General features: G+C 41.3%; 1 protein-coding gene across 1 annotated transcript in view; it reads right to left on the bottom strand.

Moving 5' to 3' along the window:
- The window catches only part of colgalt2b (collagen beta(1-O)galactosyltransferase 2b), a 28,667-nt gene extending 5,043 nt beyond the window's left edge, over positions 1-23,624 (bottom strand). The window contains exons 1-8 of the mRNA XM_018667392.2: positions 23,542-23,624; positions 17,979-18,270; positions 3,753-3,863; positions 3,524-3,641; positions 2,804-2,938; positions 2,515-2,719; positions 741-860; positions 240-313 (exon numbers count right to left, since the gene is read on the bottom strand). Coding sequence (XP_018522908.1) covers positions 240-313; positions 741-860; positions 2,515-2,719; positions 2,804-2,938; positions 3,524-3,641; positions 3,753-3,863; positions 17,979-18,214 — 999 coding nt within the window. The 5' untranslated portion in view covers positions 18,215-18,270; positions 23,542-23,624. The remainder of the gene's footprint in view (positions 1-239; positions 314-740; positions 861-2,514; positions 2,720-2,803; positions 2,939-3,523; positions 3,642-3,752; positions 3,864-17,978; positions 18,271-23,541) is intronic.
- Positions 23,625-24,064: the final 440 nt, after the last annotated feature.

Raw genomic sequence — 24,064 nt, 5'->3', positions numbered from 1 at the left:
TGTTGTTGTCAGTCAAATGCAAAATACGGAAAAATAAAGGACAAAAAAAGCAGAAGTTAATGAGGTGAGGACAAGGGCAAAGGAGGGAGCTGAGGAACTTGGAGATATATGAAAAGGAAGCAAAAAAACTGGGACACAAAAAAAGGAAGTGGGATTTGCTTATAAACATAAAACATAGAAGACACAGAAGTTGTTGAGATCCTGTTAGTCCAGACAGCTCATACATGCTCATAACTCACTTCATCAAAGCCCATCTTGTCCTGCGGTGAAGGCGAAGAGTACAGGTGCTCAGAGGGCTCAATGTCGTGGTCAACTGTTGACAGAGAGAGGAAAGAGGCGGAAGGTTAAAACAGCAAAAACAGGATTAAAGAATTACTGACTTTCCTCTGGATTGTGGTAGTTTATTTAATTTGCTTTCTTTAAAATCTAAGCAGAGAGAAGAGCAGTGAAGGAGGCCAAAGGGGGAGAGAAAATGAGAGGGAGGTGGGGGGTTGGATAAACAGAGAAGGGGGGAAGAGATGGAGAGACAGTACAGAGGAGGCAGATTAAAGCAAAGAGGGTTGGCAGGATGCAATCAAAGAAGGTCGTGGAGGTCAAGAGGAAGAAGAAACAAACCCGAGAGGTGAAGTAATCAAGGAGTGACAGATAATAAAGTCACAACAGCCGGAAAGTATGTTTGTGTGAGTGTGAATGTGAATATGTGTATGTGTGTGTGTGTGTGTGTGTGTGTGTGTACTCACTCAAAGCCTCCGTAATGGTGTGTATGAAACTCTCACTTTCATCTTCCACGCTTTGCTGTGCCTTGAGAGGGACAGGCAGGAAACCGTAGTGTTCTCTGTTACACACATACATCTGCACACCTGGGAACACACACACACACACATACAGACACACACACAGGATTCTGTAAATAAAACCTCTTGAGCCATACATTTCAAATAAACTAAAGTAAATTAGACCACATCTGGGTTCTCATGCCACATGTGTGAGCATCGCAGTGAAGCTGATATGCTGCACAAACTCTCACAACTGATAAACTGCTTAATGATCTTGTACTGTTATTGTTATACATTCAGCTCTGCAGTAAATGAACAAATTAAGTGTTAATAAAATGTGATACTGGGATGATAGTGTATTGTACCTACAGTGTCCAATAAATGATTAAATAAATAATGTCAAATAAATAATAATAAATGAAAAGGAAACTAAATAAATAATCACATGAATAATTTGACACAGTAAATGAGCCAACTCGATATTATGAAATGTTATTTTGTCATTCTTATTTTCATTATTATTGTTGATATATACTATTTTAATTTAATTACAAGCATTTTAATTTTAAAATTCACTTTTTAAAAGTATGTTTTTGTTTCATAACATGACTTTTCATGACAGTGATGTCGTCCCCATTCTCTCACCATTTAGCCAATCTCAGGCCCCCTGCCTTCACTCACGTTAGCATGCTCAACAACTGCTACCAAATTTAGCCAGTTAGCTCCTGTTAGCTTGAGCAACAACAATGTCTAAGTTATTCAGAATCAACCAGAGGCTGCTGCTGTAAATATACACAAGCAATTGAAAGAAATATCATCTTTATGACATGTTAAATTTGTTGTAATTTTATTTTCTAATCAAACATTTGTACTTTTAATATTTCAGGGTTTTTTAACTTTAGCAAAGTAAGGGTATATATAAAAGTATATATGTGTAACTTTTACTGAAAAGTGGCAACTGTGGCTACAGGTGACATTTACAGGATAATAGTGGATGCAAAAATGTAGCCTGACAATAACAGAAGTAGAGGAAGGTCATAAAGTCAGTGCAACAACATCATACAAACACTTAGCAGCATTAGCTAACATTAGCCACCGTAAGCTATTGGTCCTTCAGACCAAGCAGGGCTGTGCTGAATTAAACAAAAGTGCATTTTATTGCTTGTAAATTAGACCTAGATATTTTTACTGAAATGCTGTATATCTGCACGTACTTTAATGCGCTGTTGTAAATACTGAATCTAATTCGTGAGATGGAAGAACCTCTGCCTCTGTGTTTCTGTGAGTCTTCGTGTTTGCATATCTGTTAGCAGTTGTTTAAATGCTTTAATGTGTTTAGCTGTTTTTACTGAGTTGAATAGCATACGCCACATGCTCTTGTTGTCTATGAAGTGGAGGGTATAATGGTGCTGTTAGTTCCCAACAGATGATTATTCACATCACAAACACAAATCCACTAACTCTGATATTGTTGCACAGTTACAAACACGCACATGGATCCATTTATCCCTGCGCCTGCTCATCTGCCTTAATGACACATGTGCATGAAACAAATAAAAAGCCCTCATGTTAAACTGCAGCACACACATGCTGATTAAAAGCCAGTTTGCAATCAACTACTAATGAATCAATAAAGTCACTGACGATCCTCACTCCGTCAAACTGAAGCTGTCATGAGACATTTACATCCCTGCTACAGATCTGGTAGTTTGTTGTGAGTTGAAGGTTTCGAACTGACCTGCTTGACGTGCTGAGAAAGCAAACACCATGATGTCATCGAATGCCCAGCTGTAATCTGGGTGAGGGGGGTAGAAAGCCAGGTCCCTGCTGGATTCACGACGCAGGTCTAAAAGGAAGGTGCTGTGCACCATGGGAACAGGGAAGCAGCCGAGCCGCTTCCACTCCCTGATCGGCTGGTAGTCTGGGGTTCGCCTATAGTAACCCTGAGAGAGACAAGGAACACCAGGTTGAGGTAATAAATCCAGCTGATGCATGGACAGCTGGATGAATTAAAGTTTAAATTGTACCTGTGGGGTGATGCCACACCAGAAGTTGGAGTAGAGAGAGCGAGACTCTAACATGGGAGCCACCAGGGTCAAGTTCTCAGCCATCATCAGGTTCAGCACACGAGGGTTCGTCAACAGATTGTCACTGTCTACAAACTAAAGAGGGAAGAGGGCCATGTAATGTAATGTAAAAGTCTGAAACTAAACTGGGGACCCCTGTGGTTTATCTTTAACAAATATGTCCAGTATTACTGGTATAAATAACCTAAACAAACATTTTACACTTCAATCAAAACAAGAGCCATTTACGTGAAGTGTAACAAAAACAAATTCAATTCAAAAATGTCATCTAACTACTGACCTGCTGATTAGCTATAGGTGCTTAAATGTAATGGGCCAAAGCATTAGGTAAAGCAATGAAGTCACGTATTAGGTAATTGGTATCGGCTATTTCACTCATGTTCACAATCACTGGCTCCTTCACTAGTTGCTTGGCTATCAGCTGACTGGTACATGCAGGTGTAGAGCACAGCCATTATACTTTACTCTGCTGATACACACATGCAAACAACCGCAGCTCCCTGCCACTACCCTGATGTCTTCATTATGTGCTGTATTTTGGGTGTTGTTGACTTAAGGGTTAATGTTTCTGTTTTCAGGGGGGTTGGTTGGATTTATTACAACTGGTCAATTCCCTGACACGATCGCATATTTATACTTAAAAGCATATCACTGCCTTACCAGTATGTAGTCAGCCCATCGTTCCCTGGCAGCTTTGAGCGCCGCCTGTCTCAGCTTCATCACATGGTTGAACCTAGAGGGAGGCCAGTGCTTTGGACCCCATTCATCTGTGTAGGACCTGATAGAAATATAAGAGCTGCTCAATCAATCTTCACCATCATATTAGAAAACACTAATGATGTGAGGAAACCAGAGCGAATTCAGAACAGAATCCAAGTCTGACTCTCACCTCGGCTCCTCCATGGGTCTCCACTCCACGTAATGGTAGATACGCTGAGCTCTCTTTAGCCATTCTCTCAACATAGCAGTGGTGTTGTCCACATTATGGTCTGTTGCCGCCCTGAAATCCCAACACAGACGACAGAGGATGTCATTCAAATGAAGCCAGACTATTGACCATGAATCCTATAACAGAACAGCCACAGTTACTACCACGCTGCCTGTTGAAGTGCATCCACCTCGCACTCCAGAACAACATTTAAACAGCAGTCTTTGGACAGAAACAAGCTTCATGGCTTGTCAGGACTGTTTTCAGGGATGGGAGATTCTGGAAAAATCAGGAGATATGAAGCATAACGGAGAAAGTTGCAATTTGTGCTTAGCTCACGGTAACAGGGAAGAGGCTGTGACACTTTGCCATGATATTCAGACAGCATGTTACGGAAGAAGACGTCCAGGCATCTTCCAAATTTGTTGAATTATTGTCTCCTGTCACAACAGGCAGCCTAAGTGTTGCAAGGCTTCCTTACTGCCTAATTAACATCACTGCTGGAGCACAGACAGAGACATTACTCTGAGGAAAAAAAAAATAACCAGACAGGTACAACAAGTTAAAACTAATTCAACTAGACATCAAAATATTACAAAAGTAGACTGACAACACACCAGCTTGCAGACACACACTCATACCAGTAAGCAAATGATGTCAGTGTAAAATTTAGCACAGTCGCAGCTGCTTGTTTGTCACTGCTGCGGTTTGCATCCCTGTTTCTTCACAGAGATTTCCACCTCAGCTCCCAGAGTTGACTCAGAGAAGACACTGCGGCTACTGTATGTGTGGGTGAGAGTGTGCATGTGTATACATAAATTTGTGCAAGCGAAATTAAAACCGTAAATAAGCCCCGCATCACTGTGGAGTTTGCTATCACTTGTACACATTTGGGAGCATCAGAAAGGTAAATATCACCTGTCTCTCCCCCTTTTCTGGATTTAAATTGCCATTTAGGGAGGAAAGGGCAACAGAGTGTGAGGTAGAAGCCTGCACTTCAATGTGTGCATATGAATACACACACACTTAAGTGAGATGGAGTTTTCCACTGCTCTCTGTAATATTCCTTGCTGTACTCTCTCCAAAATTGCACCCAATTTTAGACTGGCTGGACGTAGATAGAAACACACACACACACATACACACACAAAAACACACACACACTTGTGCGTAGTGTCCTGGTATTTTCGGTAAGTGCACTCTCAGCATGGAAGATAACAGTGTTGACACTCTTCATTTACCCACATTTAGCACAAATACCGATACAGAAACACCTGTTCTCTTTTAAAGACACATATACAGGTACACAGATGCTTATGAGATCACACAAACACAAGGTTCTAATAATACACATCAAAAAATAACACAGGTGCATGCACAATCTTGTATTGCACAGTCTTGTGTTTGGAATTTCAATCATCTTCAGTCAGACAGTTCATCCAACATAACCAGCAGTTGGAGAGGCCTGAAGAAGACAAAGTGGTCAATAATTTTAATAGTATGCGTGTGTGTGTGTGTGTGTGCATGCCTACACTTGCAGATGTGTTACAGAACACACAAACATTCATTTTTGCGTCCTGGGAATGTTTGTTTTACAGCACGGTGACTGGTGATTTATGTAGCACATAAACAACTGGTGGTTTTAAAAATTTTAAAGGTATCTTCAGTTTGTTTGAAAGGTTACGAGTATGTGCGTAAAAAGTAGAAACGTGTGTGCAAGCATGTGCACGCGTGTATTAGCACACACGGGAGTAATAAAGCAAGGAGACACCCTTGATGACTAGGTGTTTTTTTATCATAGGCTGGAAACACACGGAAACACCTGACTCGCTGGTAATGAGTACATCTGCACACACATTTACACGCTTTTTCAACTGCTAAACTGCACATCGCTGGGGGATATAAATATGTTCCTACATGCCATCTCCCAATGACAGGCTCAGCTCCAGGCAAGGATTTAAAATGAGGGAACTTCTGGGAGGTAAAGAACAACACATGAGAACATTATGAGGCTACATACACTACAGTATATATAGGAGAGTGTGTATACACATACCTGTGTATGTATATTTCAGGACAGTACGGGAGATAGCAATAGTGAGTGTGGGATAGAGGGAAAAGAGGGGATGAAAGAGAGAGTAAAAGAAAAGGGTATTTGTGTTTACTTCACTTAATTTTATTGCTAAACATAAACTGAAAATGTGTGGAATTGTTCCAAAATGTTCTCATCGATTAAGGATGAACGTTTTGGTGAATTCCTCATGCAGCTCATTAAAACCCCTTCAAACTTATAAAGAGTTAGGCTGACTTTAACACATAACACACTAAAATGCTAATGACACCTTAACTCCAGCTCACAAAATCAGAAGAAATAAATTGGAATCTTTAAGTATTTTATTGGTCTCTTGCAGGACAATGTCCTGTGTCAGTGATAGGTCGGTAAGGTTGTCTACAAAGAGTAGAATTTGTATCTGCATGTCTTGAAATGTAGAAAAAAAAATGGAACAGTATCAATAAATCAGCAGATTCACAATAAAGAAAAGTTTTGTAGTTTTAGCTGTGCTATGTGGCTGTTATGACCAAAACATAAATAACTGTACATTGCACATATATATGGCAGCTTCTGCAGCGGTGATAAAAGTACAAAATGCATCTATACTAAGGATGACACATATCATCTTTAGTATTGGCTTTGCTTTCTGGCTCTTGTTTTTCACAAGCACATCCTTCAAGCCTACCCCTCCCACTGCCCAGCCCCTATGAGCTCTTAGGACTCTGAGTACACTGTGTGATTTTCCATTACCAACATCACATCTCTGCAGGCCTTATGATTTCTGGAAACGTGAAACTTAGAAACTTGATGTATACACCAGGGAAGCATACGCACACAGTGTGTGTATGTGAAACAAAGAGAGTGAAACAAAGAAAGGGTTTTGGTTATGGGTCTCCTTCGTGCTTGATCAGGCAAAGCACAGACAAGAAAACAGCCTGGAGTAAAGTCACCCTTGCTTATATTGTATGTGCCTTGTTTGGTGCTTTCCTTCATTTCTATGGGACATCCTTTCCTCCATCTCATTTTATTTTGGATGTGTTTGTCCTTCAGGAAGCAGCTATGTGCTCCTTCTCCTCAATTTCCTCTACCCTCAGGCAAGATCAGCCACTGCAGCTGAACTGTCCTATACTGTGACCACAATGCCAAGTCAAAGAGCCTTTGCAGTTCCTGTCAAATACCCGAGCTGTGCATAGCTGATGTCTCTGAAACTACAGGATTGTGAAGATTATGCCTATCGGGGTATGGAGGCTAAAATCAAAAAGGGGTTGCACAGACAAAGCAAACAGAGATACAAGGTTAATATGCAGTTCTGTATGCAGTATGTACAAAAATACAACAATCTGGGGTCTTATATCCTCCCCCTCATCCCTCTGCACTTCTGTATCTCTTTCTTTCTTGCCTCATGCTGCGTCTCCTCATTCCTGTTTTGAAGTTTACAGTAAACTGCAGCCTCATTATTCTGCTGCCTGCAGCTCTAGGGTTAGGCTTCATCTCCTGCTTTCTGTCTTTATGATCAGCATCTGGACAACACATGCTTCCTTAGGCCTCACCTACACACCCCACCACTCCCTCCCTCTATCGCTGCATAGATGTCCATTTATTCTTCCTATGTTATTTAATCTGTCTAAACTGTCCTTTTCAGCCACTTCTTGTAACCTGTGGTCAATATTGTATCCATTGTACAATATCCACATCTAACACCTGTACTTAATCAGCACTGCAGCAACTAGTGTAGAATATTACTCATGACATTACAGATCGCATAAATAAAAATCTTGCTAAATAAATTTGGAGGACAAAATATTTTCCCTAGAGATTAAGTTTTGTATCACATTTGGTGAAAAGTAATGGCCAAACATTGCTAAACATTTAAAAAGATTCCTGTAACACTATTTGGTTTGGTCTGCAGTAATCATGTGGTAAAATGTCATAATACATTGGTCTCGACTGCAACCCCGTCACCTAACGTGAGTATCAGCCCACTTCATCACTCTCTCTGCCTCGCTCCCTCTCACCTGGTAGGGTTATCCACTCCAGAGAAGTGTGCCAGATAGCAGTGAGTGCTGTCACGAAGGCGATCAACTGAAGGCTGACATCTGGCCTTAAACAGAGAGCACTGTCTTTTGGACTGGGCCTTTTAGGTAAACACAGGTCTGAAAGGCCCCAGCAAGCCAGTGTCAGCTAACTGTTGATTCAATAAACTATCTAATATCACTGCCAATAATGACTGGGTGTTGCATATAATTAAGGAGCAAGAATGCCTCTTTCAGACCTGTGCATAGATGCCTTTAACACATAATAAGTAGTGTGTGTGTGTGTGTGTGTGTGTGTGTTGATTTTGTAGTATTGTCTGGCTGACGTGGCTGCAGGCCTCTTGTTGGCCCAGCAGGGCAAAGGAAGAGGAGGAGGGGGTAGATGGGTTGAAAGATGGAGGGGGATGAAGGGGAACAAGAGGAGCACGAGGGAGAGAGAGTGGGAGGAGGGGCTGATGAGATGGGACCTCCTGACTGAAATTCCTCATGACTCTCAGGGTCAACAAAAGTGGCCAAGGCAGACAGGTTTGCACTGAAGTGTAATAGGCAAAGATATTCATCTTGGTCAAATATTAAAGAAAGCCAGTGTTGACTGTTGGTGGGAGACAGGATGAGAAGGCTGTCCTGCAGTGCTGTGTGGGCACTACCCACCCAGGCCTCTACACCGTGACTTTTTGCTGTACATCTGCATTGGAGGTATGTAATTTAATACTTAGAACTGTCCAGTATGAGAGTTCAGCCATTCGTCAGGATTCTCAAACAAAAGATGCTGAAATAGTATCTGTGCAGATCAGTGACACAGAGTGACCCCCGTCCCCTTGGATGTATGTTGAGAAATAGATACAGGACTCCTAAAGTAGTAGCCAATAATTTGTACAAAAAAAAATAAAAATAAAAAGCTGTTCAAAGAGCACACACCATGTAACTTTCTAGCATCAAAATCCAGAATATTTGTTCTATAAACACACAGAGACTATTGTTCTTTCGACCTTCATGTCAATAATGGGCACTGAACTGAATAATACTTTTTTTCTTTTTTTTAGTTTGTGAATGCAAGCTATTACACAATGTAAACATTCAAAGCAGGTTCTGTCACACAATCACAGCAACTCATTATGTGAAACACACACTGGTTGTGAAAGAGAAGAAAAAAGCAAGAAAAACTTGGAAAAAGATGGAAGAAGTGATGGACGAACAGAACGAAGTCAGGAAAGAGGTAGGAAATGAAAAACAAAGAGGGAGGGAGAGTGAGCACAGTGGTTAGGCAGTTAAATTGATGACACACACATGGACAGATGGACAAACAGATGGATGGTACTAAAATTATATTTCCTGGGAACATGAGCACCAGTCTTTCTAATGAATACTCTACCATTGATGAAAACACTGTTCTAAACACATTACCTGAAGAACACTGGACCTGTGTCTCTCTCACTCTCTTTAATTCAATTCAATTCAATTTGGCTTTATTGGCATGACGTTTTACATAAAACATGTTGCCAAAGCATAAAATGACACATGTACATTCTTTATGTCTCCCTCATTTCCCTCTACTTTACCTAATCTCAATCCACATTCCACATTCAGGCCTCCCCTTCTCCAGATGAGAGGACTCGTACCAAAATGCCATTACGTTTCAGGGTCTGCCAAGCTCTGACAATACTACTGGAAGTGTGCTAGAACACATGGGGCATCTCAGCAAGAATTCACAGTCTATGGCCAAGTACAGGAACAACCATTTCTACTCCAGGGCAGAGAGAGAGAGAGAGAGAGAGAGAGAGAGAGAGAGAGGAGAGAGAGAGAGCTTGAAAAAGGCCCAGGGATTGGAAAGTCAATTCTCCTCATTTACTGCAGTTGATTGAACAGATATGTTGGGTCTAGAGAGATTTTTTTCCCATGAATACATACTTGCTACAGGGCAAAAAAGGATAGGTCTGGATTGTTGGCAGGTACGATGCTGTCAGCTGCATCCCTTCAACTTTACAGAGAGTGTGTTGAGTCTTGAGTGCTGGGCTGGCAAAGATTAAGCACTGAAGTCACTCTGTTTGGAAAATGGACTTTGGGCCACATGGTAATTTCTACTAATAACACTTCATCATTAGGTGTAAAATTTCTTCCACAGATACCCTGTGGATATTTGAGCAGTATAATTAAATAAAGTGACTCCATATATTGACAGTTTGGCTCAACACCCATTTCAAGGTGATATGTCACTAACCATAGGCCATATGCCAGAGTGATACCAAATGTGTATTAATCCACAGCTAAAAATAGTCTCCAACAAATCAATTATTTAGTCCTATTTTCAACAAACTACAGTACCCAGCTCTTGAAGCAAACCTCTGAACCTTTTTTCCTTTGGGGAGAGTGCCACAGATATGAGACATGCATGAAGCACTTAATGAGAATATATTGTTGGTTTTGGTCTTTTCATGTGATTTGGTGACAGTAAGAAAAATACAGCATCCTTATATATCCATTAACTTTATTTGGTCCTCACTGTGCTGTAGTTATTTGTTACATTTAAAAAAAAGCTGCTAAAATTTGGGCAATCACATTTTCAGTGCTGTGGACTGGTGACAATTTAGAGAGTGACACATGCAATGTGTCTTAAATGTCAAGAACATGTGACATAGAGGGGACTCACTCCTGATGTTTTTGTATCACCTTTGTATCACTTGGGAAAAGCAATGGCTGACCTCCTCACAGCAGAGTCTGACTTTTTATTTGGACTTAAACTAGTCATGTCTGTGAATGAGTTGGTGGCTTGATGTCAAATGTCCTGTGAAGCACTCTAAATAAGTGAAGATGTGGTAGCTATTCCAGTGAAGTGTGTGCAACATCAGTGGAAGATTACTTAACTTTTTAAAAGCAAACAATTTCCCAGGAACAAGATATTCTGGTGAGTGTGCATCATTACAAGCTGCGTATCTGGGAAAAATCTCCATGCATTTCTGGAGTTCATGTCAAATACCTGAGCTGATGTTCAAAGCCTTTACAATTTCCCATGAATTGGAAGTGACTGAAGATTACAGTGCCTCAGGTGATACTGATTGGAAGGTCAGAGATGACTGTGGCCTGTTACTCTACACATGGAAGTTCTGACTCGCTGCGAGCCTTATGGGGTAATTGGGAAAGTGAATGGAAAACAGGGGCTGAGCCAGAGGAGCAGAACACAAACACACACGTTGTGTGCGCGATAGCATTCAGACACACATATCCACCTAACACACACAGGCATGTGTGAGAACAGATACATTCTTGCACATTCATACCCATATTTGCACCAGAACGTTGTAGATAATTAAATACACACATTTTAGTACACAGTGCCAATACTGTGATCTAATACATATTGACACACACCAAAAGCATATGCTGCTAATCACTCACAAATGCCCATGTTGTCTACACCAGATAACACACAAAGCCTATTCCATCCTTATAATTTATTCCGTACATTTGGATAAACAGATCTCTAAAATGGCCAAACTCCATGCGTGACAAAACCAGGAATAAGTTACGAATTACTGCTGTGCTCCCATGGAAGAATAGGCCCTGAGGTAACACACCTGGCATAAGGAACCTCCAGGGGCAGCTATCCAACATTGCAAAACCGATAACCTTTTAAGCCTGTTTGATTCCTAACATTTTTATTCTATTTTAATATTTGTCAGTCAGATGAAAGAAGATAGGGAATAATGGATCTCTCTAAAAACAAAGCCAAAAACTGTGACTCGGCAGAATAGGACAAACTCTCTGTGGGCAAGAAACAAAGAGGCTCACCTCTACCAGACACAGTGTGAGTGTTAGATGCTACAGGTCCTGCCGAGAAGAGGATGACCAGTTTGAACAATGCTTCCATGAGTTTGAAGATTCTGTTACTTTGATAATTTGGGGGTCTGTTTGCTGTCTTACTGGGAGATTGATTGAAGGAGGGTTTATATCAGTTTCATCTCTCCGTGTTCACTGGACAGACTGCTACGTGTAAGCTTGGCAAAGGGGCAGGAGATCAGAGAGGCAGTTAGCCCCAACTAAAAAAGGTGGGATATGCTTCTCCAAAGTAATCTAATTTATGAGGTATGTTAGCCACTGGTAATTCAACAGATAGGATTGGAGTTTGTGAGTTGAGGTGAATATGAGTAGGCTGGCTTCTTGTAAAACTCTAATATTTTGTTTTTTATCTCTACAAGTGTTAAATACAGAAGATGTCACATGTGTAGTCTTTGGAGTTGTTCAAACCCTCCTTCGATGGACCTGGACTAAGAACTGAGTGCTTTTGCTATTAAAGAATACTTAATATAATGACTTGTTCTATGAGTAATGTGTACTCAGTAAATTCTAATATTTTTCAAGCAACTTATGAAACAGAGATCAAAGTTAAGCCAGGTTTCAGAGAACCCTGTATTTCTTTGCCAGGACCCACACTGTGCCACTGCAGCGGTCTCAATGAAACAAGTTTTTTTTTTTTTTTTTTTTTTTGTTTGTTTGTTTGTTTGTTTGTTTGTTTTTCTTTTATTCAGTGCTACTACTGGTCTGAACATGGCCTTAAGGTTATTTTTTGCCTAATAGAGCACTACTTGAGTTAAACAGAGTGGCACTCTGACCAAGTGAACGCTACTGCAAAGCACAACACTACAGTCAGGATAAATCATACAGTCAAAAAGCCTTTCTGTCAGCATTCAAGTCCAATTTGTTATGGACCATTTATTGTTCTGCAACACTGTGCACTTGTGCACAACTTAAAAAAGGTATATTATTTATGTCATGTTACCTGATATTACATAAGGCAAATCATTCCTATAAAATGCTTGAGCAGACCTGGGTATGGTCTGGAGTATTTAACAATCTCTATTCAATCTTCTCATGACATGATATAGTAGATACAGACACAATTACAAAATACTCCTCTCAGTATCTGACAGGAGCTACAGTATATATTGCACATCTGTCACAGAAGTATTTGACATGTATTTGGGCAACTGTGGAAAATTCTTAACATATAGTCATATCATGCCTTAGGCCTTAGGGTATGACAGGATTTAATGGGGTCTTACTCAGAAAGCGGAAAATAATATAGTTGGTTGTTGAAAGTTACCAGTTGCTTTGTAGCTGTATATTTTCCTGTCAACAAAATGCAATGATAAAAAGTCATCAACAGGTTAAACACTAAGACAAAACACACCACAAACCCACACCTTATTGTCTCTGAGTCACGAGACAATTCCATAAATATGGAATCAGTGGTTATATGATAAATGAGTAAATAAACAACATGATTTTATGAGCACCAGAGAGCAAGTCCTCTGGGGAAGGTCGATGATGTCAGCACTCTGACATCCCTCAGGGTTTGACTTGTCTCAGACGAGTCCACAAATCATCTCGACCCCCAGTCCAGCACCTGGGAAAGCATTTCACTGCATGAACACGAGCACTGCCGGCAGGCAATAAGCAGCAGGCAAAGAAAAATAGCAAGCTGGCCTGAACTTTAGAGAGGTTTGTCTGCATTGTGCCTCAGATGTCAAAACAAACACACTGCTTAAGAAATCCTCTTTGATTTCCTTTGAAGCAGCTCACCAGCAACAATAGTAAGTAGACTCCAAAGGGTAAGGTGCAAAACTGGCAAAAGATAAAGCTGCTGAATTCTGATGTCAGTCATGAGGAATCCTAGCCTAGCCTAGCATGAAAAGGTTCCTATAGCTTTCTCCATTTTTCTGCTGCTCTCCACTGTTATGTATTCACTTTAATATTCAAAGAATCAGTGTAGTTAAAGAAATAGTTTTGGCATTTTGAGAAATACATTCATTCAAGTTCTTTCGGAGAGTTACACCCTTCTCACAGCTTAGCACAAAGACTAGAGTCTCCACTGGTTGCCTGGCAACATCTCAGTAATGACAAGACTCCAGATGCACTCAGCTAACTCTCTCTGCTCTGCTGGTTCGGCACATAACCCCCTGTAAAACCACAACTTGTGGGTTTTACACTTTGGTTTTTGTATGGCTTAAAAAGCCATACTTACACATTAGTCAGAAGTGGTGGTTGGTGAAGAGCCAGGCTAGCTTTTTCTCCTATTTCCAGTTGTCATGCTAAGCGAAGCTAACCTGTTGCTAACCCTAGCTTCAGACATTTAAACAGACAACCAAATTCAAATCCATATTCTCTGGCAGCTTAAGTTCACCAGCTCTTCTTGCATGTCTTTGAGCTGAACAGAGAAACCAGGAACACTTACATAAAAGACACAGGAACAAATGAGGAACCCAGCCGACCAGGTCAGGTTCAAACAGAGACACCTCTTGCCATATTTTTCTGACTCATAACTACTGGGATCTGCTGCAAAGCTCAGTCACACTAGGTTAGACTGTTACTTGAATCCAGGGTTTGTTTCACTAACCATTTTATCAGACGCTTCAAACAACAATATGAAGTATCTTGTAGTGTCTTTTAGTCCATGGTTGTCCTGTTAGGACAGATGAGGATGGAGAAGCAGCAACAGGACCAAAAGAAAGACGTGGTCGAGCTACTGCGGGAATGTGGATTAACCAAACTGCTAAATGCCCTCTGGGTAATTTTCCCAGCATTGTTGACCACCTTCTCTTTGCCTGACCACCCCCTTCCCCCCCTTCCCCTAATTCCCTGCATTCTTTCATTTCTTAACAGCAGTGTGAGAGTCTGTATTACTGCTCTGCCACTTCTCTGTCAGACCTGCACCCACTTGCAAAGGGAAAAACTCTAAAGGCAGATTTTACTGACCACCCCAACTGTAAGAGTGAGTCATAGCTGAAGAAAACAGGGTGGAGGAGACATGACCCAACTGATCAGAGCAGATAATCCTGTGAACGGGCTCAAACTGGAAACTTTGGTTCTCTCCAGCGTCTTCAGACCAACCAAAGCCTGTCTAGATTTTTGAAAACATGGATGACTTTTGTCATCTGGCTGAGCTGTTAAGCCATTTAAGACTCCTCAAGATTGCTGTCATCGTGTCGTTTTAACACCTGTTTCCATGTAGATTCTTCCCTAATTCTTTTTTTTTATTTGAAGAAGAATGCTGTAATTTTGATAGTAAATATTGTATGACAGGATAATACTACACATAATCCAGGTCATCTCGGACAGCTATGCAATCACAAATTAACTGAAGGACGCCTACAAAACTCAATATTATGCTGGTAATGGTTAAGCTTCTCTACCATGAAGCAAGAAACAATAGGATTCCTTGTAATTTGTGAGCACGTTTTTATCCCTTATCAATGGGAAATTGATTTTAGGGACCAATCAGGTAGTACATGATTTTTCAAATTTTTGTCTCATGATGTATTTTGCTCAAGACCAGAATATTTTTCTAACTACAGAACATCCTCTGACTTTCGGTCATCATAATCATTCTTTATGCCTTGACTGATCACATTACACTCAGCTTCTTACTGTTTCTTTTCAGCTGCTTGTTTCATATACACAGCTGCAGTGAAAAGCGCACATTAACAAAGCACCAAATAATAATAAAAAAAGACCCCAGCTTGATCCTTGGTCTTGTGGGATGACAATTGAGGGGTGAAAGGGGAGCACAATAAAGAGCAGAGCACCCTTATTATTGTATTTAATCATCAACATCCTTCCTCTCTGCTCCTCCTTGCTCTGTCTCCATTGGGCTGCCTGTTTGAAATGAGTAGAGGGGGAGATGAAGAGGAAAAACAATCCTCCGTTGTGCTCAAGCCTGAAACTCCAGAGAGGAGCTAATGTGAGGAACATCGTGTCCCCACATAAAAACTGGAGTTTCACAGCTAGACATTGTAGGCATTATCTATTTAAGTTTCACAGCTTCCCATGTGCTTTCATGATCTACACATAGACAAACTATGGATAGTAATAAAGTAGAGCAACCTGGTGGCTTCATGGATGAAGATGTGTATCACACAACCACAAAGTCTTTGGCTTGAGTCCAGCTGGATGCCCTAGCCTCACATCATTCCCCTCTCTGTTTCTCCAAGCTTCTTACCACTCTCTACTGTCAAATAAAGACAAAAATGCCATAAAATAATCTTTCAGTAGCAGTGATGTTGAAGTCATTTAGAAGCAATAAGTCAAAGGGAGCTGGATTTACTGTTTTATTCATCCATCCAAGAGGCTTACTCAGTCCCACTTCACTAACTATCCTACAACCTGAGGACTTTCAGATGTAATGTTTAGATTTTAAATTCTGTTTGTCACATATACAACTTATTAGTGAGAGCTGGATTAGAGTTTGGCATTTATTGGGTGGTTTGGCTTACATGTTGAGCAGTAATGACGACAAAGAGAAACATAGAGGCCCAGAGCTGCATGAGTTATGGTGAGGAAAATTTAACCATAAAAAGCCAATGAAGATTTTTTATACTTAGTAACATCATCACTCTGTATCAACATTCAAGATGTTTCAAATATTTACACTGTTTCCAGTTGGAAATCTTTTTCGTCAAATTTATTATTGCCACAGAAACAGAGCAGCACCGCATAGTAAAGTATAACTACTCACTAGTCCTTACTTTCATCTGATCATTTAATGGTCTCTTAGACAACCCTCGTATTTCACATTTATGCCTCCATGTGCCAAATAGGGTTGTGTCGTATGTGCTTATTATAACACTACTGTGATTTAAACATACTGTGTATTAACTCCTATATATGAATATCAGGATATTTTATGGCAGTCGATGAGAGAGTGGTTAAAACAAAAGGTCACAGTGGTGAAAATATTATAGACTATGGCTACTGAATTAAAAAGAAATTGCAGTTAAAACAGCCCTGTGTTAGAGACTGATGAGTTGGTGTGTGTCCTTCTTTGTTAGTGACATTTGCCTGTTAGCACAAACATATTTGTGTGACATATAGGACTGAATGGCCTCAAACATACACTGTGACTTCTTTCTAGCTTCACTGACTGAAGGGCAGACAGAGAGAGGCAGCTTATAACTGATGGGGCCCTTCCTCTGTTAGTTAAACCACTCACAAAGCCATGTTAGCTCAGCCACACTGGCACTTCGCTCCAAAGGGACAGGCCCCCTCTCCCCTCCCTGTATTGAGTTTCTCCAGTGTGCGTGCATGTGTGTGTTTTGGTGAGGGTCTCTGAATTAGAAACAGACAATCCCTTCACAAAACAAAACCAAGAAATTCAGCGAGGGAAGGGTGGGAAACAAAAACAAAAAGATGCCAGGGAGGTGGACACTGAGGAGAAAATCACTGCAAACATCCATCACTGTGTGTTGTATGTGACTGCTGTGTCCTCCATCTCACGTTCCTCACAAGTCTAATCTGCACTTTGTTGACCAACCAGCCTCTAGTCAGATTCTCTTTGATCGCATAACCCACATACAGACCTTAACAAGGGCGCACACACATTTTACACATGACTTCCCAGAACTAATACACACAAACACACACACACACACCCCTCCCCAATACCCACTGTCAGACCAACTCAGCGTCTCCTTTCATCCCTTCACCTGCAGGGATCCCTCTTTAATAACTTCATATTATCTCAGTCTGCTCCTATGAGACCAAACAGACTGCACAGGACCTTACCTGGAGTGAGGCCTCCTTTCATACCTGCTGTTTTTTTAAAAGCCCTGTTTCCGCAGGTTTACGCTGAATCAGACGGAGGGAACCATGATTAAGGGTTAAGCCTAACCCCTAACATACACAGCAGCTCTTTCATCTTTTCGCACAGTGTGCAATTTGGATGCCAGTAGACACGCGAGGTAGGTGCATCGTAAAACGCAGCAACAGGTCTCTGACAATCTGTTATTGTTATTAACGTGGACACACGCTGCTTTTCATTACAACACGGTCTGCTGCAGGCCATAGTCCGCATCATGTACTGTACGTAGGAAAACGTGTGTCTTTTCTGAAAATTCGTATTAGAAACGATAGAAGAAGTTGGTCAAGTCTAAAAAGTAGCAGGTAAACAGCTATAAATATATGATAAAAAAGTAGGACAGAAATCTTTGCACATCATTGTCACATTACTGTATGAGTCATGGCTGCCAAAAAAGTAAACTCAAACCCACAAACTGCCTCTGTTGCATCCCTGTGTGTGTGTGTGCGTGCGTGCGTGCGTGCGTCTCTCACCAGATCGCTATGCGCTCCTTCGGGTACTCCAGCCTCTCGATGCAACCCAGGTAGTGCGGCAGGCTGTGCGCCGCGTTACGAGCCACGATGGCGATCATAACCTTTGGCTTCAGAAGGGTGGACTCGGGCCTGACCTGCTCCTGCACCAGCGTCGCCAGCTCCGACGCGCCGCCGGGCACAAGGGCGGCCAGCAGCGCCCACAGCACACCGACTCCCACGGCCCCGACCGACCGCATCTTCGCTTTGACGATTCTGCCACGATTCTTCTGACCTGGACCCGGAGTGCTGGAGACTGAAGGGGAGAGAGAGAGAGAGAGAGAGAGAGAGGTGGAGGGAGGGAGGTAGTGAGCCACGGTGGGAGGGGGAGAGAGGAAGGAAGGTGAAAGAGGGGGAGAGGTTGGGCGGAGGGCTTGCCACCTCTTTTACTCCTCCTACACCCCTGCTGGCTTTTGCTGCTGCTGTTGGTGGTGTTGAGCCTGTGCCCCTCTAATAATATAATTATTATTATCATCATAGAATATAAACACACCTTGATTGAAAATGAATCAGTTCTTTGATAAACCTGATCATAAATTAATCGCTTACTACCTCTATTTACTATCTGTTTATCAGTCAGATGTGAGAAGTGAAGCACACGATGTTCCAGGTGTCTGTCTGCAGCCTGTTAGTTGGTCCATGTCTGGTTGTTCTCCTTGGCTCTCTCCCTTTTCCTGCATGTTTTCTGAATGTTTCTTTCCTTTTTTCCACACCTTCGCCCATGACAGCCTCTTGGATGCTGCAGAGCTGGAGACCATGAAGTCACCATGAAGTCACCAGCTCTGACATCAGCCTGTTAGACTGCTTCACTTTTTAAATTTCATTTCCTCCAGTGTACCTCTTTTTTTATTAACAGCTGCTGTGATTTGTTAAAGGGCTAAAAGTATATCTGATTTGAAAAAAGGAATAAAAAAAACCCTCTACCCCTTCCCATTTATCACCAAGGAGTTTATAACATTAAGAGACTGTTTATATCACCTATGAGCAGCTATAAGGGCATTCATTTTAAGTGTTGCACAGCATTTTCAAGTAACTTAAATGAGAACATATTCATTATCCTTTTATATATAATCATTCAGGATTCTTCAGAATGAGTTCAATAAACACTTGCTGTAGGCAAAATGTTCTTATATCTGCTTACAACTACAACCATTTACTAAATATCTATACTTCTCATAGGGGTCAAAATAAAATGACACATCACATTTTATAATATAGATATCACATTTTTTCACATTTTTCATAAAAACCAAAGGATTAAGGATTCCTGTATGGGTTGAGAAAATTGTCCCACTTCTTAAGCTCAATAAGCCATTTAAAATCCCAGTGGATAAAAAGGCACTGCCACAAAGCTTTTTTTTCTTTTTTCTTTTTTCTGAGGTTGAGGACTTGGAGATATGGAGTTTTAACAGGACAATAACAATATGTATTCCACAATTACAGGAATGTTTGACTCAACTCTAGGGAGATTTTTGCCTGGTATGGACTGTAAATAACTGCTCAGTGAATAAATACTTGCCTAATAGATACAGTAAATTAACTTTATCACATTATCACTGACCTTCTAAAATATGAACAAATACTCTAAATTGTATCGACACCAGAACAAACAGCACAGTTCAAGAGAAAAATGTTTTGAGAATTATGAGAATTATGAAAAAGATTCTATGCAGAAGGAAATAAAAGGAAAGTGTGAGGTCTTCAACTGTGCAAGAATTCAATTAATAACATGGAAAGTAAATTAAAAAAAAGAGTATTCAAGAGGAATAGATACTGTCAGAGGAATAAAACACTCAACAGTCATTGCACCAAAACAAAACATTTAACTGGTGCATGACAGAAAACAATATGCCAAACCAATATGACACCATAACACAAACATTTAACCAGTATGGCACCTGAATGCAAACACTTCAGTGGCTTTCCAACTTTCCACAGAAAATCAGAATTTCACTGCAGAAATGTTGTAATACTAAGTAGAGTCTATAGGCTGCAGTTCACAAATACACAGTGCACCTCCAGCTCCAAAAGTTGGTATCCACGCTCCACATGCCATTATAATATTATAGTATACGCTCTTATGTGATTACAGTAACCCTGCAGTAACCTTTTTTAAATTATAGTCCACAGACAGACACACAGACAGACAGGCAAGCAAGCTTACTCGCGTCCCTGTCTCGACTCAGCTCTGTTTATTTGAGCTGGGATCTCTGCCACCTGGTAATGTTTTCCCTCTTCGTTGAGGTAATTAGAGTACTCTGCCATGTCCTCTACTGTTGGACGCTCTTAGTCACAGTGGATGGGAGACACGGAGAAAGACAGAGTGATGTTTTCAAGTCAATCTGTCTGAGTAATCCCTTGGCTCCCTCTAGTGCTTTCCCAAAGTTGGTTAAAAAATGTAAAGGAAGTCACGACAATATCACAGCCCCCCTACACACTCACTCAAACTCATATTCCTAGAAAATGTTGAAAATTCATTAAATACTTTGCTTGGGGAAAGGTTTGCTGACCTGCAGCCTTGGCTTTTACTCCTGCACCAAAGGTCAGAGGTCAGGATCATCAGCAGTCCACAGATGACCAGACGAGCCTGGCCCTGTTGTGACTAGCTCAGGCACACGTAAATGCTCATTTCTAGGGGCAAACCTGGGTCAAACTGGACTGTGAATGTTTATAGCTCACAGGATGAAGGCAAAGGAAAATGGGTATGAATAGTTTACTAAACTGGCAAAACCTTTACCTCCTGTGTTTGTCACTTCTCTCTGCACTTTATGTTCAGATCTCAGTAAAAACAGCCTCGCCCTCTTCCTCTTAGCCCAGTGTCAGGCTTCAGCACTCGCTCGGTCCACCATACATTTTCATTATTCAAACAACTCATGCGTCCTCTAACATAGCAAAACATCTGCTTTGTAATTTTGGTTGCGTAGTTGACATGAAGCCATTTGTCTTTCTGTAACTGAGCTATGGATGACAGATAGAGCAGAGCTATATCTTTTTTTCAGTTATGTCTGGGATAAATGTGCTTTTTAAGAGCTGCCAAGCTTTTGGTTTGTTAAACTGTGGTTGCACAGAAAGTGTAGCTTAAATGGCTATGCTTTCCCCACTCCAGCTTTAAATAGCAGGGTAAATCCTTCATAAGTAGGGACAATAAATAGAGAAATATGTCATACAGAAATCTCCATGATAAATATGCACCACATGCAGTATTTTTTTAATGGGAGGCTCAAAAAATGTAGATTAAAGGGTGCATTTTAAACAATGAACAAAATGCTTTTTTCTACATATAATACACAATTGAAATGTCATGAACATAAAGACACTGCGTCTCAATTATAATATATTTTGGCTACAGCATGTAAAATTGTAATTTTACACAGCAGTCTGGTGAGGCTCTGTTTGTACAGCTCAGAGGAAGCGAGTGATGTCAGGAGAGGAGAGGTCTGCACTCTCGTTGTAATTCCAATGAGCTGAGTGATGTGTGTGCTTGGATGTGTGTGTTTCTGTGTGGGTGGGTGGTTTAGGACTTCGTGCCTCCTCGTCTGGCTGTCAGGGGTGATGTACAGCTCTAATAGATATCACTTGATCACACAGAGAGCTCTGTGAGGGTGTACACTCGCATGTGTGTCAGTGTCATGGGGGGAAAGCTTGAACCAGCAGATGGCGCTCTTGTTTTATCCTTGATCTCTCTCACACACTCGCACACACACACACACACACACACACACACACAAAGTCTTGTCTTGTCTTTGGGAAAGCTCAATTCCAGACAGTGTGAGAGAAAACCACTCATCCTGGTCAGATGATTGAGATTGCTGAAATGGTCTTGCACGCGCTACTAAGCAACTTTTGTTCCTGCTGCACCGTCTCCTCAACACCACTGGGCTTAAGTCACCACTCTTGCTCCAGGCACTGACTGCTTATTCAGCTAATGCGAATTTGGCAGACTGCAGTAAAATACAATACTAGTGCCGAACCATAGAGCAATCAGGCTTCTCTGACTATCCATCTCCATCCTTCCTACTCTGCAGGCCACTTCACTGATGTCAGGGAATTCACAAAACAATTTCCAATACAGCTGAAGCATCAAACCATGTTGTTGACATAAAGTAGATGTGCCCAGACAGTTGCATAACTGCTCATGGGTAAAATATGGTGTGTTTACACTGAACAATTAGCTTCCTGGGATTTAAGTAGGTCACTTCTTGTGGGTCTGTGGTATGAATGCAAATGCATCTAATTCTACCTTCCTCAAGCCTTGCCCCCCTCCCCCTGATGTGAGCTGCTTCTTTGCCAAGGTAATCCAGAGTATGGGTCCACAAGGAGAGGCTTTACATACAAATGGATGGGGAGGAGAGAGAAGAGACAGAGAGAAGTAGCAGGGCTGAAGTAAGAGACGCAAGAAAATATTGTGTATTGTAGATTTATACTTTTCCACACTGACACAGGGTGAGATGGTTAAGAGCTGGTGCTGCCACATTTCTAAATGAATGTGTTTAGAACCACTAGAGGTAGATTACTCCAAAGTGGGTATTAGGCAGCCAGGAACTGCTGGAGAGAGTTAAGACACTGAGCAAAAGGCCTGCTGGGCATCCAGGCAGGGATCCATCCCTTTGCCTCTCAGAGTTGACTCATACTCTCTACGTGGGCAATTCATGTACACACACACACACACACACACACACACACACACACACACACACACACACACTTGTACTTCTATCTTTGTAAGGACATTCATTGATGTAATGCACCAAACCTCAACCATCACAAGTAAAGATGCCCAACCCCAACACTTACACTGCCCCTAACCTAAACCTAATTCTAATCTGAACCCTAAAACCAAGTCTAAACCCTCAAACTTGTACTCAAAATTGTGAGGACCTGCCAAAAAGTCCTTGTTCTGTGTATAACTGACACTGGTCCTCACAAAGACAGAGATACAAGTACACACATACAGTACTGCCTTCCAAAGAAAAAGTTAAAAAAAAAAAAAAAAAGCCAGGACATTAATGTTTAACTTATATAAGTGTCACATTGTTTGGCCAAGTAGCCCTCAAACTACAAATCTGTTTCTTTCATCTCCACTTTAAGGTTTTGAGGTGTGGCACTGGATCTCCTATGCAAGGTGCTACATTCAATGCTTAAGGACAAGGGTCAATCCACCCACAAAATTAAAAATACAGGAACCTGTTGTTACTCCTGAATTGACTGGTGGGTCTTTTTAACAATAACTAAATCCTAGTTATTAATGTTTCAGAGACTGCAAAAGGTATGTTTGCATCAGTACTGTTTGAAAACACAGAAGTGACATTCTTATTCTCAACTACTGATTTTCATTATTAAGACACATTTACAGTTAGAATTGTGAATTTGTCACAGATTTATGTAAGAATTTGGTCTTTAATCTCACTACAGCTAAGAACATGTTGTACCCAACTCTCACACTTTTGGCTCTATTTCACACACATACACAAACAGTAAAACACATACACACAAAGCAGGGAGGAGTGGGCTTTTTATTGGTACTTACGTCAGGGTGGAAAGAACATTTTCTTGCCCATATTCCTGTCTGAGGTTAACGGGCAACATCCGTCTCTTCCTCGCTCTCTCTCCCTCCCACATTCTCACTTTTCCAACTCCCTCGTCTTAATTTTCTCACTCTTACCTCGCCCACCTCTCTCTCTCTCTCTCTCTCTCTCTGTCTGCCTCCAACACACATTTATTTCTGTGTGGGAGCCTTGCTGCAAGCCCTGGTCCACAGGGACCCTTTCACGCAGCCGATGTGCACAGTGGCTGCTGATTGTAACCTTATGTGCCCCTGTGAGTGAGTCATGCGAGGTAAAGAAGGAGTTTGTGTGTGTGTGTGTGTCATGTGTTAGAGACAGCTGGGTACAGCTATTAAAGAAACACCCAGGCTACTGAATTTTCCTTTCATAATGTGGTGATCAGCCGAACCACTGACACTCACTCAAAGCATTATGGCATCCTGTCCCCACAGGGAGTACACTGGCCTGAGCATAGGAGCAGGTATTAGCAGCAGAACTTAAGGACAA

The sequence above is a fragment of the Lates calcarifer genome, linkage group LG17 (assembly GCF_001640805.2).
Source record: "Lates calcarifer isolate ASB-BC8 linkage group LG17, TLL_Latcal_v3, whole genome shotgun sequence".
Lineage (NCBI taxonomy): Eukaryota > Metazoa > Chordata > Actinopteri > Centropomidae > Lates > Lates calcarifer.
This window is presented reverse-complemented; position numbering and strand designations above follow the sequence as displayed.